Source organism: Helianthus annuus, chromosome 13 (assembly GCF_002127325.2).
Source record: "Helianthus annuus cultivar XRQ/B chromosome 13, HanXRQr2.0-SUNRISE, whole genome shotgun sequence".
Lineage (NCBI taxonomy): Eukaryota > Viridiplantae > Streptophyta > Magnoliopsida > Asterales > Asteraceae > Helianthus > Helianthus annuus.
This window is the reverse complement of record NC_035445.2, coordinates 32,909,969-32,925,938: the sequence shown is the minus strand read 5'-3', so window position 1 is coordinate 32,925,938 and position 15,970 is coordinate 32,909,969. Positions and strand designations below refer to the sequence as shown.

General features: G+C 38.4%; 1 protein-coding gene across 1 annotated transcript; it reads right to left on the bottom strand.

Annotated features, from left to right (window-relative positions):
* Positions 1-4,192: 4,192 nt before the first annotated feature.
* Positions 4,193-6,016, bottom strand: LOC110900931. The gene is made up of 3 exons (XM_022147788.1): positions 4,834-6,016; positions 4,468-4,779; positions 4,193-4,392 (listed from the first exon to the last, which is right to left on the bottom strand). Exons 1-3 carry the CDS (start codon positions 6,014-6,016, stop codon positions 4,193-4,195), a joined length of 1,695 nt encoding a protein of 564 aa, XP_022003480.1.
* Between the last annotated feature and the right edge of the window lie 9,954 nt (positions 6,017-15,970).

The following is a 15,970-nucleotide window of genomic DNA, read 5'->3' as shown; positions in this document are numbered from 1 at the left end:
TAAATAAAATATATATATATTCGCAGCGATTATGTAGGAGGGTCCGGGTCGAACCCGTGACCTTCTGACTAAACAACATTTTTGAAATATTTAGATTTTAATTTTATTTATACATAAAAATTGACATCTTCTTCTTCATTGAAGAAGCCAGCGAGCAGAATAGAACAAAAGTAAAATAGGTATTGATTGTTATGTAATATCTTTTAAGAAATATGAAATAGTTTGATAAAACATTGAAAACCAAAACGGACCGTTTCGGTATTTTTGAAACAATGAAGGAAAAATTAGATAAGAATAAATTAAAAAAATAAAACTTAAAGCTTTCATTCAAAAGTAATTCACAAACACAGTAGCTTAAAGTTGTGTTAAATGGCATTTCAAGTTTGAACAGCAAAAAAAAAAAAGAAAAGAAAATGAAAAACAAGAGAAAATTATACCGAAACAGTGGGGATGGCTCGAGACGTTCCGGCGAACTCGGTTTCCCCGTGTAACTCCCGCGACGCTTGGTTCCTCCGACAATCTCCGGTGAATGTGAGGGGTTCGAATGAGGCTGTGGCGATGACGTGATACCGTCGCGAACCTTGGGCGGCTCCGGTGACTCCAAATGATTCGAATGTGAGTGTTGTTCTGTCGAGAGTGAAAGGAACGATTATGTTTGAGGTTTGATCATTTTATAAAGGGGACGTAGGCCGTAGGTTACGAACAGGAAAGGTCACAAGCTTTCCGGTCATTAATTCAAAGTCGGAGAAGACGATCAGGTTTGGCGGTTTTTTTTTATTTAATTTCAGCGAAATTAATTAGTTGTTAAATATCATTTAATTGCCATATAGTTTGGATGTGGCATGCCCGACCGAGTGGTAGAGACGCGTGTGTGTGAGGCGAGAGACCCGGGTTCGAACCGCATTAGGGCCGGTTCTCACCCAGGAGACCCCCTTTTTGCCATCAGTTAGTTTGACTAACTGGGTTAGCCACTAACTGAGTTTTCTAACTCAGTTAGCGCTGCCCTTTGATAAAATTAACCCAGTTAGCTGATTTAACTGGGTTTTCACTAACTGAGTTAGTTTAAACTAACCAAACTAAACAAAATCACTAAAATTTCAATTTATTATATTTATTTATTTAATTTTAATTACTAGTTTACTTATTTAAAATATTAATAAAATAATATAAAAGTTATTTTAACCCAATTTTGATATTTTTACCGAATTAACGTATAATTTCCCGATTTTTGTACGGTTTAGGGTAATCTCTTGGCAATGATGAATTTGAGAGCTGAGATTAAGATGTATTTTCACATAGTTTAACATGTTTTTAATTGTTTTGACAATACATAGTATCCAAACACAAATATGAATAAAATAATGCACTTTCATTATGATTTCAAGTCTCGAGTACAATTTGGGAATGAAACCAAATACCACAAAGGTAAAAATTACAAAAATAGAAAGTACAAGCAGACTTGCCAAAAATGGAAAGATGGAAAATACGAGGTGTCACAGTCTCCCCTACTTTAGGAGATTTCGTCCTCGAAATCTTAAGAAGAAGACTGATCGAAGAGATGTGGATACTTTGCCATCATGTCACTTTTGAGTTCCCAAGTAAACTCATCACCACGCTTGCCTTCCCATCGTACTTTTACAATGCGAATTTTGCTGCGTCTGAGCTGCTTGGTACCTTGATCCACAATTTCAACTGGTCTTTCCACGAAATGAAGCGTATCGTTGATTTGCAAGTCGTCGACTGGAACATGAAGCCCTTCATCAGCTAGACATTTCTTGAGATTTGAAACGTGAAATGTCGGATGAACGTTACTCAGTTCCTGTGGTAGATCCAGCAAATACGCTACCTTGCCAACTCGTTCGAGGATTTTGAAAGGTCCAACGTAACGAGGGGCAAGTTTACCCTTTTTACCGAATCGAACAACCCCTTTCCATGGAGATACTTTAAGTAATACTTGATCCCCAACATTGAATTCCATGGGCTTGCGCCCTTTATCTGCGTAACTCTTTTGTCGATTCCTGGCCTTGAGTAAATTGTCACGGATTTGAAGAATCTTGTCCGTGGTTTCTTGAATAAGCTCAGGACCAGTAAATTGCTTATCACCAATTTCGTGCCAACTGATTGGGGATCGACATTTTCGCCCATATAGCGCCTCGAATGGGGCCATTTGAATGCTGGAGTGATAGCTGTTATTGTACGAGAATTCGACCAGAGGCAAATGCACATCCCAACAACCACCAAAGTCAATGACACAGGATCGAAGCATATCTTCGAGAGTTTGAATGGTACGCTCAGTCTGTCCATCTGTTTGAGGATGGAAGGCTGTACTAAGATTTAAATGAGTACCCATAGCTGATTGAAATGTTTGCCATAGGCGAGACGTGAAACGACCATCACGGTCTGAAATGATGTCACGAGGTATGCCATGACGACAGATGATTTCATCAGTATAGACTCGAGCAAGTTTTTCAACTTTGAAGTCTTCCCGAATAGGTAAGAAATGGGCTGACTTGGTCAAACGATCAACGATGACCCAAATACTATCATTACCAGATGAGGTTCGAGGAAGTTTAGTTATAAAGTCCATTGCAATACTATCCCACTTCCAAACAGGAATTTCTGGTTGTTCGAGCAAACCAGAGGGACGCTGATGCTCTGCTTTAACCTTCGAGCATGTAAGACATTTTGAGACATACAAGGCTATATCATTCTTCATACCAGGCCACCAATAAGATGTTCGAAGATCATGATACATCTTATCAGCACCAGGATGTATTGAGTATTTAGACTTATGAGCCTCGTTCATGATAAATTCACGAAGATTGTCGCGATTTGGTACCCAAATGCGATTAAGATAATATTGAAGTCCGTCTGATTTCGTCACAAGTTGATCCAAAGAGGCACCACGGATTTCAACGAGCAGACTTCCTTCGTTAGCTGACGCAAACTGTGCCTCACGAATACAATTGTGAAGGTCACTTGACACTTGAAAACAACGCATACGATAGGAATGAGTCTTACGACTCAGGGCATCAGCTACGACATTCGCCTTTCCAGGATGGTAGCGAATTTCGCAGTCATAGTCGTTAAGTAATTCCACCCAACGACGTTGACGCATATTTAGTTCTTTTTGATTGAATATATGTTGTAGACTTTTGTGATCAGTGTATACAACACATTTCGTACCATAGAGGTAGTGACGCCATATTTTTAATGCGAAAACGACTGCACCAAGTTCAAGATCATGAGTAGTGTAATTTTTCTCATGAATCTTTAATTGGCGAGAAGCGTACGCAATGACCTTGCCTCGTTGCATAAGGACGCAACCAAGACCACGATTTGATGCATCGCAATATACTACGAAGTCATCATTTCCGTCAGGTAGGGTTAAGATAGGAGCATTGCAAAGCATGTCCTTGAGGGTTTGAAAAGCTTCTTCCTGCTCGTGACTCCAAACGAAAGGTTTTTCCTTTTGGGTTAACATAGTGAGGGGAACAGCTATCTTAGAAAAATTTGAGATGAATCGACGGTAGTAACCCGCCAATCCTAGGAATGAACGAATTTCTGATGGGTTTTTAGGTGCAATCCAACTTTTGACAGCTTCAATTTTAGAAGGGTCGACATGAATACCTTTTTCGCTAACGACATGTCCAAGGAATTGGACTTCCTTGATCCAGAATTCACACTTTGAGAACTTTGCGTATAAACGTTCACTTCGCAAAAGTTCGAGTATGAGACGTAAATGACGCTCGTGATCGACTCGAGATTTTGAATAAATTAGGATGTCATCAATGAAGACAATCACGAATCGATCTAGATAAGGTTTGCAAACACGATTCATCAAATCCATGAACACGGCGGGCGCATTAGTCAGACCAAAAGGCATGACTACGAATTCGTAGTGTCCATAAGGTGTTCGAAATGCGGTTTTTGGGATATCCTCTTCGAGGACACGAAGTTGATGATAGCCAGATCGAAGATCGATCTTGGAGAAATAACTTGCACCTTGGAGTTGATCAAAGAGGTCGTCGATGCGAGGTAGTGGATATCGATTTTTGATAGTGAGCTTGTTGAGCTCTCGATAATCGATACACATTCGAAATGAACCATCTTTCTTTTTAACGAATAGAACAGGAGCACCCCAAGGAGAGGTACTGGGTCGAATGAAACCCTTGTCAAGAAGCTCCTGGAGTTAGCTGGAAAGCTCTTGCATCTCAGATGGTGCAAGGCGATAGGGAGCTCGTGCAACAGGAGTTGCACCAGGCACAAGGTCGATACGAAAGTCAACTGATCGAGGAGGAGGAGGACCAGGTAAATCCTCAGGAAAAACTTCTGGGAATTCACGTACAACTGGAACATCGCTTACGCATTTTCCCTTGCCCTTTTCTTCCACTACGTGGGCTAAAAAGGCAAAGTACTTTTTACGTAAGTATCTATTCGCTTGTGTGCACGACATTAGCTTTAGACCTTTGGAAGGTCGATCCCCATAAACATGTAGGGTATCGCCTGATGGAAGAGGCAAACGAACATATTTTTCGAAACAGGCAATTTCAGCATGGTTCTTTCGAAGCCAATCCATACCTACTATGATATCGAAACTACCCAACTCCATGGGGTCAATTGAGAAGGCATGATCATTCAAAGTGAGAGTACAATTACGAAGAACAGAATCGACACGAGTAGACTTGTCATTGGCAACTTCGACTGGGAATGACTTAGGTAGTTTTGAGCGTGTGCATTTTAACAATGGTTCAAATTCTACAGATACAAAACATTTATCTGCACCAGTATCAAATAAAACAGAGGCATACAAATTATTAATGAGGAACGTACCGTTCACGACCTCGTTGTCGTTGCGCGCTTGCTGAGCATTGATAACAAAAGCACGGCCTTGTGGTGCCTTCTGCTGTAGATCTTGCCTCAATTGAGGACACTGAGGTCGTAGGTGAGTTGGATCCCCACATTTGAAACATGCCCTGACCACATTTGCTGGCTTTGAGTTTTGGGCTGTCGTAGGGTTGTTGCGACAGTATGCTGCCAGATGCCCATAACGATTACAGGAGGTACAGTGTCTACATGGGCTCGTAGTTGGGTGATGAAAGTGGCAAGTGGTGCACTTAGGGTTTGTTCCTGTGTATTGCTTCTTTTCTGGGCTTGCTGGGTTAGGTTTTGGATTTTCAACTGGTGTAACAGCGTTGCAAACTGAGGATTGGTGAGCACGCTTCTTTCCCCTATTGTTGTGGGTGATTTGATGAGCGGGTTTTGAGGAGGATGTAGGTTTAGATGCTGCTGCGACTTGTTTATCACGAACTCGATTATTATTCAAACTTGCCGCGAGGCGGTACACGTCCTCAATATTATCCAACCTAGCCGCCTCGATGGTATCACGCATCGTAGGAGGCAACCCATCAATATATTTCCGAATGGTGCGTTCTGTGGTCAACGCCAAATGAGGCACGATAAAACACAACTGCTTGAACCGGGTAGTGTATGCAAGGTTTTCATCCCCAACTTGTTTGAGGGTCCAGAACTCTTCTTCTAACTTCTGCTGCTCATGAGGAGGGCAGAATTCCTCCATCATAAGCTGCCTGAGCTCTTCCCAAGACAACGCGTAAGCTAGCTCATTGGATCGAATGTTTCTCTCGTTAGTCCACCAGTCTAGTGCCCTGGCTTGGAAAACACCAGTGGCACTTCGCACCTTGAGTTCCTCTGGACATTCACTATTTATGAACGTGACTTCCATGCTGTCAAACCATTCCAACATAGCTGTCACTCCATCCTTCCCAGTGAAAGTTTTGGGGTTACAGGCAGTGAAGTGTTTGTAGTTGAATGAGACTGGTTTAGGCTGTACTACGTGAGAATCGCCAGAATGATTGGGAGTGCTGGAGGCTTGAATCTCAGACACTATCTTTGGCACGATTCTGGCAATCTGATTTGCCATGAACGTCAGTATTTTCTTTTTGGAGTTAGCCTTGGATTTTCTGGGAGAGTGAGAGTACTGACGAGATGACGACATCTAGAAATTCAAAACAAAGAATGGATGAGACTTTTAATCATAATGTTTTTGTTTAGGAAAAACTGATTTCATGTATGCATCACATAGCACATTGTTTTTCACATAAATTGTCAAATAGTTTCACATAGAATAACATAGTATTGCACATATAATAACATAATGTTACACATAGAATATCATGTATAATGAAAGCAAGATAAATTTAGTTTGTTCACGAAGGAGTAATTATTAATTGTTTTAGTTTGCGATAATAACGTGATTCGTGTTCCCAAACTTGAAATGAAGATAACGCTCAAATGTAAATCACATAATAATTGAGATAACATAAAAAGAGATTTATCATAAAAATATGGATTGTCACGGAACGTAACATAAGACTATTCCAAAGTAAATCGAAGTCCTTTTCGAACTAAGGAAACGTGCTTTGGCCTAATAGACAATCACTCTCATCGAGGAGCGACTAACGATGTTTGTCCTTCCAGTTACTACACGTCCTTAATCGATTGGGAAAATCGAAACTTTGGCGAGATCAAAAATCGAGGAGTGGGACTAGTTATTAAGGTATGAGTTTCACCTCTAACTCAATAACATCGTACCCTAACGTGGTTAGTACTTATCAAAAGATAAGGTCCACCAGAGTATGAAATGGAAATTTCCCATCAAGGTTTGGATATCACTCCTAACTTGAGGGTATATTTCGTGCAAAATACAAATTTAAGCTGAATGAAAATCATCACCAAATATGGGAATCACCCCTGTTTTGATGACTCATTTCGATTGTGTTACATGAGTGTCTTCACAGCTTCCATGTGTGTATTGTGTTAGCCTTAGGAAAGGCTTGTATATTAGAAGTCCAAAAGAATAGAGGGAAGCAAGGAAGAGAGAAGGGAATATTGTCTTAAACAGCAAATAAATGAGAAAGCTCCTAAACTATAGACTAGGTAAAAGCATTCCTACTTTTCCTAATTCCCTATAGTTATGGCTCTGATACCAATCTGTCACACCCCAACCGATAGCGGAAACATCGGGATGAGACGAACAAATTGCTCAAAACATCACAACACTACATGTGACAATATAATTAAATTTCATTTATTAAAATTGCAAAGTTTCATACATTTTTATAAAAGGAAATAACAAACATTAAACATAGTTTATTTCAAAAGTGGGTTTCTAGGCCATCCTATTCATTTCGTCAAATCTTGACTTCCTCATCCTGCAGTATGCATTAAAATATAATCAACAAAACATGTTGGCGAGTATACAAGTTTGATAATAGTATAATATGGTTGAAATAGATTAACATGCTCAAATCCACGTGACTATATGATTTCATATTAACAATTATACTCGTAACGATGAAATCTATGTGTTCAAACCAAAGTTTAACGCAATTAACATAGCCTAACCCTAGAAGGGTGGTAAATGAGTAACATAGAATAAACCTAACAATACCCATAATATTATGGGAGGGGCGTTTCTCAACCTACAGCGCTGCCATTGTTAGGGGAGGCTTGCAAAGTTAATGAACACACAGTCATAAATGTTTAACAGTAGCATAACGTGATTAACATGAGTCAAATAGATTCACATGAAATGTGGATTGAGGGTGCAAAAATGTTTAACATAGTGTGTTTGATATAGAAATGCATACAGCATCCAAAATGTGATAAAATAGAAAATAGGTCATGTATACTCACATTGGTTGCGTTGCGAATTCTTGTAAGTACGCACGAGTACGATTGGAAAATCCAAGAGAGCGAACGTGATGGTTATCCTAGAGATTTATAACGAACTAGTTAAAAGTTGTAGATTAAATAAGATCTTAATATTTATTGTTTACAACTTGTTCATAATTTATCTCATTATAAACCTCTAATATTTTAAAAGAAACGTATATTTGGTAACTTATGGTAACAAAAGAAATTTAAATAAAATAGATTAATTGTTAAGGGTTTTAAGAGTTTTATACACTAACTAGTAACTGCTACGAATCATATGTTGGTTTTATAAATAAAATATATATATATTTGCAGCGATTATGTAGGAGGGTCCGGGTCGAACCCGTGACCTTCTGACTAAACAACATTTTTGAAATATTTAGATTTTAATTTTATTTATACATAAAAATTGACATCTTCTTCTTCATTGAAGAAGCCAGCGAGCAGAATAGAACAAAAGTAAAATAGGTATTGATTGTTATGTAATATCTTTTAAGAAATATGAAATAGTTTGATAAAACATTGAAAACCAAAACGGACCGTTTCGGTATTTTTGAAACAATGAAGGAAAAAATAGATAAGAATAAATTAAAAAAATAAAACTTAAAGCTTTCATTCAAAAGTAATTCACAAACACAGTAGCTTAAAGTTGTGTTAAATGGCATTTCAAGTTTGAACAGCAAAAAAAAAAGAAAAGAAAATGAAAAACAAGAGAAAATTATACCGAAACAGTGGGGATGGCTCGAGACGTTCCGGCGAACTCGGTTTCCCCGTGTAACTCCCGCGACGCTTGGTTCCTCCGACAATCTCCGGTGAATGTGAGGGGTTCGAATGAGACTGTGGCGATGACGTGATACCGTCGCGAACCTTGGGCGGCTCCGGTGACTCCAAATGATTCGAATGTGAGTGTTGTTGTGTCGAGAGTGAAAGGAATGATTATGTTTGAGGTTTGATCGTTTTATAAAGGGGATGTAGGCCGTAGGTTACGAACAGGAAAGGTCACAAGCTTTCCGGTCATTAATTCAAAGTCGGAGAAGACGATCAGGTTTGGCGGTTTTTTTATTTAATTTCAGCGAAATTAATTAGTTGTTAAATATCATTTAATTGCCATATAGTTTGGATGTGGCATGCCCGGCCGAGTGGTAGAGACGCGTGTGTGTGAGGCGAGAGACCCGGGTTCGAACCGCACAAGGGCCGGTTCTCACCCAGGAGACCCCCTTTTTGCCATCAGTTAGTTTGACTAACTGGGTTAGCCACTAACTGAGTTTTCTAACTCAGTTAGCGCTGCCCTTTGATAAAATTAACCCAGTTAGCTGATTTAACTGGGTTTTCACTAACTGAGTTAGTTTAAACTAACCAAACTAAACAAAATCACTAAAATTTCAATTTAATATATTTATTTATTTAATTTTAATTACTAGTTTACTTATTTAAAATATTAATAAAATAATATAAAAATTATTTTAACCCAATTTTGATATTTTTACCGAATTAACGTATAATTTCCCGATTTTTGTACGGTTTAGGGTAATCTCTTGGTAATGATGAATTTGAGAGCTGAGATTAAGATGTATTTTCACATAGTTTAACATGTTTTTAATTGTCTTGACAATACATAGTATCCAAACACAAATATGAATAAAATAATGCACTTTCATTATGATTTCAAGTCTCGAGTACAATTTGGGAATGAAACCAAATACCACAAAGGTACAAATTACAAAAATAGAAAGTACAAGCAGACTTGCCAAAAATGGAAAGATTGAAAATACGAGGTGTCACACCACAGCTGAACAGTTCCAAGAGTGGCCTCTGGTTGCTCTCAAAACAGAACTAAATAGAATTGTAAGAATAAAAAGAGATCCAGGCATGAAAAGGTCAGCACCAAATTGTGGCAAATACAAAAAGAAAATTGATGATCTTACCTTGGAGTATAAAAGGAAGAAACAGGAGTTGGTTGATGCAAAGGTTGGAACTGCTAAAGCCAAATCAAAATGGACAAGGCAGTATACTGATGAGGCTTATGAAAGGCTGAGAAAAAGGAGAGAAAAAGATCCCAATCTTCCAAAGAAGCCTGACTACAAAAACACTGATAAGTCAAAGCAGCAGGCCCACACTTCTGAACCACTGTTCACATCATCAGATACCTCTGCCATTGTGATAAACCAAAGAAAGAGGCAAAAGCTGACTGATGCAGAAGAAAAAGAAAAGGAAGTTGAATATTTTAAAGAGGCTATCAAGCAAATGGCTCTAGAAAGTGATGACTTGGCACAGCTTCAAAAGATAGTCACAAATGTTCTGAACAGGCCTCCATCTCCAAACTCATCTAAAATAAAAACTCTCCCAAGAAACCCACTGAACTAAAAAAATATTAAAGTGGATGTCTGATCAAAAGACCCATGTATTGACTTTGCCCAAGTCCAGTGGTGAAGTGAAGCACATATCAAGGGAACAAGCACTAGGCCTGGGTGTTGAAGATCTACAAGATCTCCTTGAGCTTACACTATGCAGGGATGAGAATGATGAAGATTCCATGAACTTTGAATTACAAATCAAAGGGAAAGTAAGGGAATTATTGATAAGACAATAAAGATCTGAAATAATGAAGTGTTTTGGCATCATCTGTTCCATGGGGATATTGTTGGGATTGAACCCTACAGAGGAACAGATGATAAAAGCCAAAACTGGTTCAGTACAACAAAGATCCATCATAAGCAGTGTTTACACTGGACTACCTCCTTGACAGTGGTTATCTAGCAACTGATATACTTCAAAGCACTGCTCAATAGAACAACTGTTACAAAAGTACTAATGAAGATTAAAGACTAAAGCTCAATCTACTGATGGAATCCAAGCCCTGTTGAAGAACCAAAGCACTACCCATTCAAGGTCTGATCACCCTTTGAAGAAAGCACTGATATTCAACATCAGGGGTTAGACTACAACAGTGGAATGTAGAATCAGTGTTTATATATCAGTGTTTAGAATATAATCAGTGTCTGTATTGTCAATAGTTGTAGATCAGTGGTTAGAGTTTGTTAGTTTGTTAGATGTCACTTTCATGGTGACGTCAGCTTAGATTCTCAATGGTTTGATCTGTACTATAAATAGAACAGTTTGTACTGTTCTATTTAAGGAGATTTCTCCTTCAACTCAGTCATCTTGTACGATCAACCATTGAGCTCATGCTGAGGGGGAGTTTAGTATGTAAGCATGTATGTAATCTTTTTTATTGTAATCTTTCGACTAATGAGAAGCATGTGTTTATGAAAAACTATTTTCCCTTTGATTGTGTTTACAAAGTTTGTTTCCGTTTCCGTTGCATCTAATCTCATTTTACTTCCATTCATTTGTTCAATTTTGACAAACAAACACAATCATGACAGCCTCAGATCCTAACAATATTATTACATTTCTGCTATGTAAGTTGACTAAGCATGCTAGCACATTGATTTCATGGACATTTCTACTCCATATGTTTACTTAGCATACTTAGTACATGGTTTTTACATGACATGCTTACATTGGTTATGACATTTGGTATGTTTAACGGGACAAAAATACATTCATTAACATTGATCATGGTCGCTTGTGTGACAATCGGTGATTTACAGCTCTTAATTACGTGATTAATAGATGATTAACGCGATAACAAATAATGTTTATAACGCAAATTAACTTAATTAGGCCTTTGAAGTGCCTAGGAACGTCTATACGACTTTACAGTGCGCGAACGGTGGTTTACAAAGAAACCTGCTGAATTTTTAGCAACAACAAACTGATACCGTACAAGATACTGACAACGCCGACAAATAATAAATTTTTACGATATAAAACCGCATCGAAAAACGGAGTAAAGACGACGACGATATAATTTTACGCGCTTTTTACGCAACCGACAACTAAACGCACAAACAACGTCTACTGACACTGGTTCATGAATATTTAACCCAATATACATTTTACGACGCGTATGAAGATCGGGTTGCGAAAACGGGTCTCGTGGAGAATTTCTGGCCACTTAAACGCGGGAATCGGTCTTGTGGGCCTTGGGCCCAAGCCCAAAGCCGATTTCACATGACCCTAGTATATAAGAGGACAATAACCTTGTTTGCTTCATTTGTGCAGACAAAAAAAAAAAAAAACAAACATCCCTCACTTTTTCCTCTCTCTCTTCCGGTAATATATGACCGGACTCCGGCCGGTGAGAACCGGCGGAGCCAGTGGTGGTTCACGCGGCGCCGCCGCTATGACGGTGGTGGAGATGGTTTTCCGGCGGCTCTTATCTTCTCTGACGGTACACGCATCCCCCCTCTCGGTCCCCTTTAACCGGCAACCACAACAGCAGACACCCCTATTTCCTCCCCTGTTTCGGTTCCGGCGACAGCCCCTTCCCCTTTTCCGATCCACATAACGGTGCACCACCACCACCGTCCGGTGGTGGTGCGGCGGTGCGACACAGCAAGAGACGGAGAGAGAGACTGAGAGGTAAGAGAGAGAGAGAACCGGCAGTCGAAGACTCGGACCGCCGATCGGTCCATTTACCCGATGATCGGCGAAGATGATGATGAGTTCTTGTTTCCGTCAACCGCAGGCGGTGGTGGTCAGCGGCGGTCCGAGATTCGGACCAGCGGTCCTTGTCTCGGCCCGGCGGTCTTCGTTTTTGTCCGACAAATTTCCGGTAAACTCACCCTTGTTCTTTTATTTTATTTAATTTTTTTAGAATGATAATAATGACCGGTTTGTTCGGATTTTGGGTTCGACTCGGTTCTGGTTCGGGACAGCCGTGGCTTAGGTTCGTGTTCGGATGTTACAGGTCTGACTGGGCTGTGGTTCACTTGGTGGTTCAGCGGGTTCAAGATTTGTGTCTTTCAAGTTTGTTTTTAGTTTAACTCGGTTCGACTCGGTGTGCTTTAGTTTAACTCAGTTCAACTCGGCGTAACTCAGTTCAACTCGGTACGACTCAAGTGTATTTCAGCTCGACTCAGCCCAACTCGGTCAACCGAGTCAACTCAGCCGGTCAACTTATGTTGTCGGGGCGTCCAAAAACACTGTTTGAATCATGATTGAATTTTTATAAAATAACAACAACTTGTGTTGTCGGGGCGTCCAAAAACAGAGGAAACTCTGCCCGTTTTTCGAGAAAATCCATAAATACAAAGCGTTTTATCATAAAATAAAACTATCGGATTCAAATAACTTTTTTGACGGCACTTTACAACATTACAAAAACGTCGATTCAGATATTATTTACGACAATAAATATCGTTATCATATTTATTCTAAACTCTGAAATTTCAACAATTATTTTAAAGAAATAGATGTTATCAAGCTACACGACACTTCTTTTATAGGATAAATATAGTTTACATTTATTTCAAATGTCGAACTACATGAATTCGTTTTTACAAAATAATTATAGTTTATATATTTATTTCGGATCTCAAAAATTACGATGATTCTTTTATTAAAATAAATATATTTTATATATTTATTTTAAATAAACACGACGATCCTCTTACTAAAATAAATATAGTTATATATTTATTTCGAATACCCAACGATACGACAATTGTTTTACTAAAATAAATATCGTTTATATATTTATTTGAAACATGAAACGACAAGCATTCGTTTTATAAAAATAAATATAGCTTATATTTTATTTTAAAGTTCGCACATCACGAATCCTTTTATAAAATAGATATAGACCATCTATTTATTTCAGAGTTCATATAAACGATTCTTTTACTAAATATATATAACTTTTTATATTTATTTTAAACGCCTAAACGGCATCTGCATATATTTCGACAAATATCATACGCGATATATAATACAAGTCTGTTATATGTAATTTTCATATAAATATTCTTTTTATACACGTACGACTTCTTGGGACGACAAGCGATTTCAACGATATATTTATATATTTTTATATAAATATTTATATATTTTAAATTTCTCGAGAATCAAGTCTTTTCAAGACTTATTGATTATTAACGACATTAAGCGAAACTAAACAAGTATAACTTAATCATTTTCGTTAAGTTAATAACTTACCGTCGAATCGTTCGACTAACGATTCGGTAGAGCTCGGTGGCACGTAGTTTAGTTACTACGCTTATTTAGAAACTTATTAGATATTCCGTGTTAGGAATATTGTATAATGCATGCTAGCGAGTCTCGTCTTGGAAACGACATCACGAAGTCGTAATTAGCTAGCTTCGCATAAGGCAATTCAGGTGAGTTCATAACCCCACCTTTTTACGGTTTTACATTTTTGTAAATGTTTTGGGGTGAAAAGACATGCACGATTTTCAGAAACGTACAAAGTTTTCGATAAACAAAGACTATATATTTTTAGACAAAGCACGTTTTGCAAGAAAATACAAAGTTTTGAACAAACGCAAAACTCGTATTTCTAAATCATATTACGAATGGATTTCGTGGAACTCAAATGATTTACGAAAGGTTTATACTAAGCATACCGGTTTTACAAAACAAATGCGTAATATCGAAATGTGAATGATTTTCATAACTAGGGACGAGTCGTCTGGGGATAATATATAGAGACTAGGGAGTTGGCCTTAGAGGCTGGGGAGGTTCAGTCTTAGAGGTTGGGGAGGTTCAGCCTTAGAGGCTAGGGAGGTTCAGCCTTAGAGGCTGGGGTAAAATACATGTTACAATTATTACAAACATTTATTTACATGGTATGGTTAGCGTAGGGAGGGTTTATACTACTAGATCATGTGAGGGGTGGGTACAACACTTGAGGCCATTAATCCTCGTAGTTAGGACCGAGGGACACAAGAGTGATAGATCTATTTGGGTGTAGCGAGCCCACACCCGTGAGGCCGGGGCGGCCCATAGAGGTGACTGTGTCTTCCAGCCGAAGCCCGGTAACAAATTTGCTAGGTTTGAGTTTCCCTGCACTTTCTCACACATGCCAGTGGCTTTGCAACCCATTGGTGATCTCTTTTTCCTTATTGCTACATACCAGGGATTTTTATCATACACACTTACAAAAATAATTGATTTATACAAATTAAATACCATGTTTTATACAAATTCAAAGTATAGGATTATACGGGCATAGAGTCAAAGTCAGGGTGGGCATTGACGGTTATACAAATTTTACAAATACAAGAGTTTACAAATACATGGTTTTACGAACATAAATCGTTACAAATACAAAGTTTCTATATAACTTGACAAGAAAATGATTTTTTTTAAATTCGTTTTCTCAATATATTTCACAAACCGGTTATTCAAAAAAATTATTTCAAATCTTTTACAAACAAACTATGAACTCGCTCAACTTTATGTTGACTTTTTCGCATGTATCTTTCTCAGGTTACTTTCTCAAGTTATGGCACGGTTGGAATAGGAGAACCATGAAGAATCGAGTACTTAGTGGGCGTCCATTATCTAAAAGTCTTAGCTTATTTGCTTCCGCTGTGCAATGAAGATACCGGTCCAGTCACGCCAAGCTCTGATATTTCGGGGTGTGACAGATTGGTATCAGAGCTATAGGTTACAGCGAATTAGGTTTCTGTAGGAATACCTAGGCTCTAACCTCACTTTTCTCTGGGACTTAGACTATTAAGACGTTGAATACATACAGAACGCCTAGTACTCGAATATGATCTCCAACCGTTGCCGAAAAACAAACAGTCAAAATTTTGTTTTCAAACATTCGCTATTGTGGTGTTTCATACACGGTGCATAAAACAATTACATACAGTACACAAAACTCTAAGAGTTTAGGAAATATGTGTTGGTGCATCCGTCTATCGTCTTCGTCTTATATCGAGTCTCGGTTTACTACACGTGAAGCTGAAAGTTTGAAGCTGAAAGTTTGAAGCTGAAAGTTTGAAGCTGAAAGTTTGAAGCAGCTGAAAATTTGAAATAGGGGTTTAGTTTGAAATAGGGGTTTAGTTTGAAATGACCTATCCGTTTGAAGAGTTTCAAACGGAAGGGTCTCTACCTATATATAGTGTTCAAACTTTCACCATTTGTAACTTTCCGGCTTGTGCAACGAAGTGCTGCCGAAGTGTTGTCAGGTTGTAAAACGCTATTAAATCAATCATACAACAGTTTAAAGAGTAAATCTAGCTGAATTGACCTCTACACGTCTGTTTCCGCCGTTCGTTTAGAGATAAACTCTTCTGATCGACTCGTGCGGGTCTGAAAACGATCCTACAAGTGGTATCAGAGCTTAGGAAGAAGA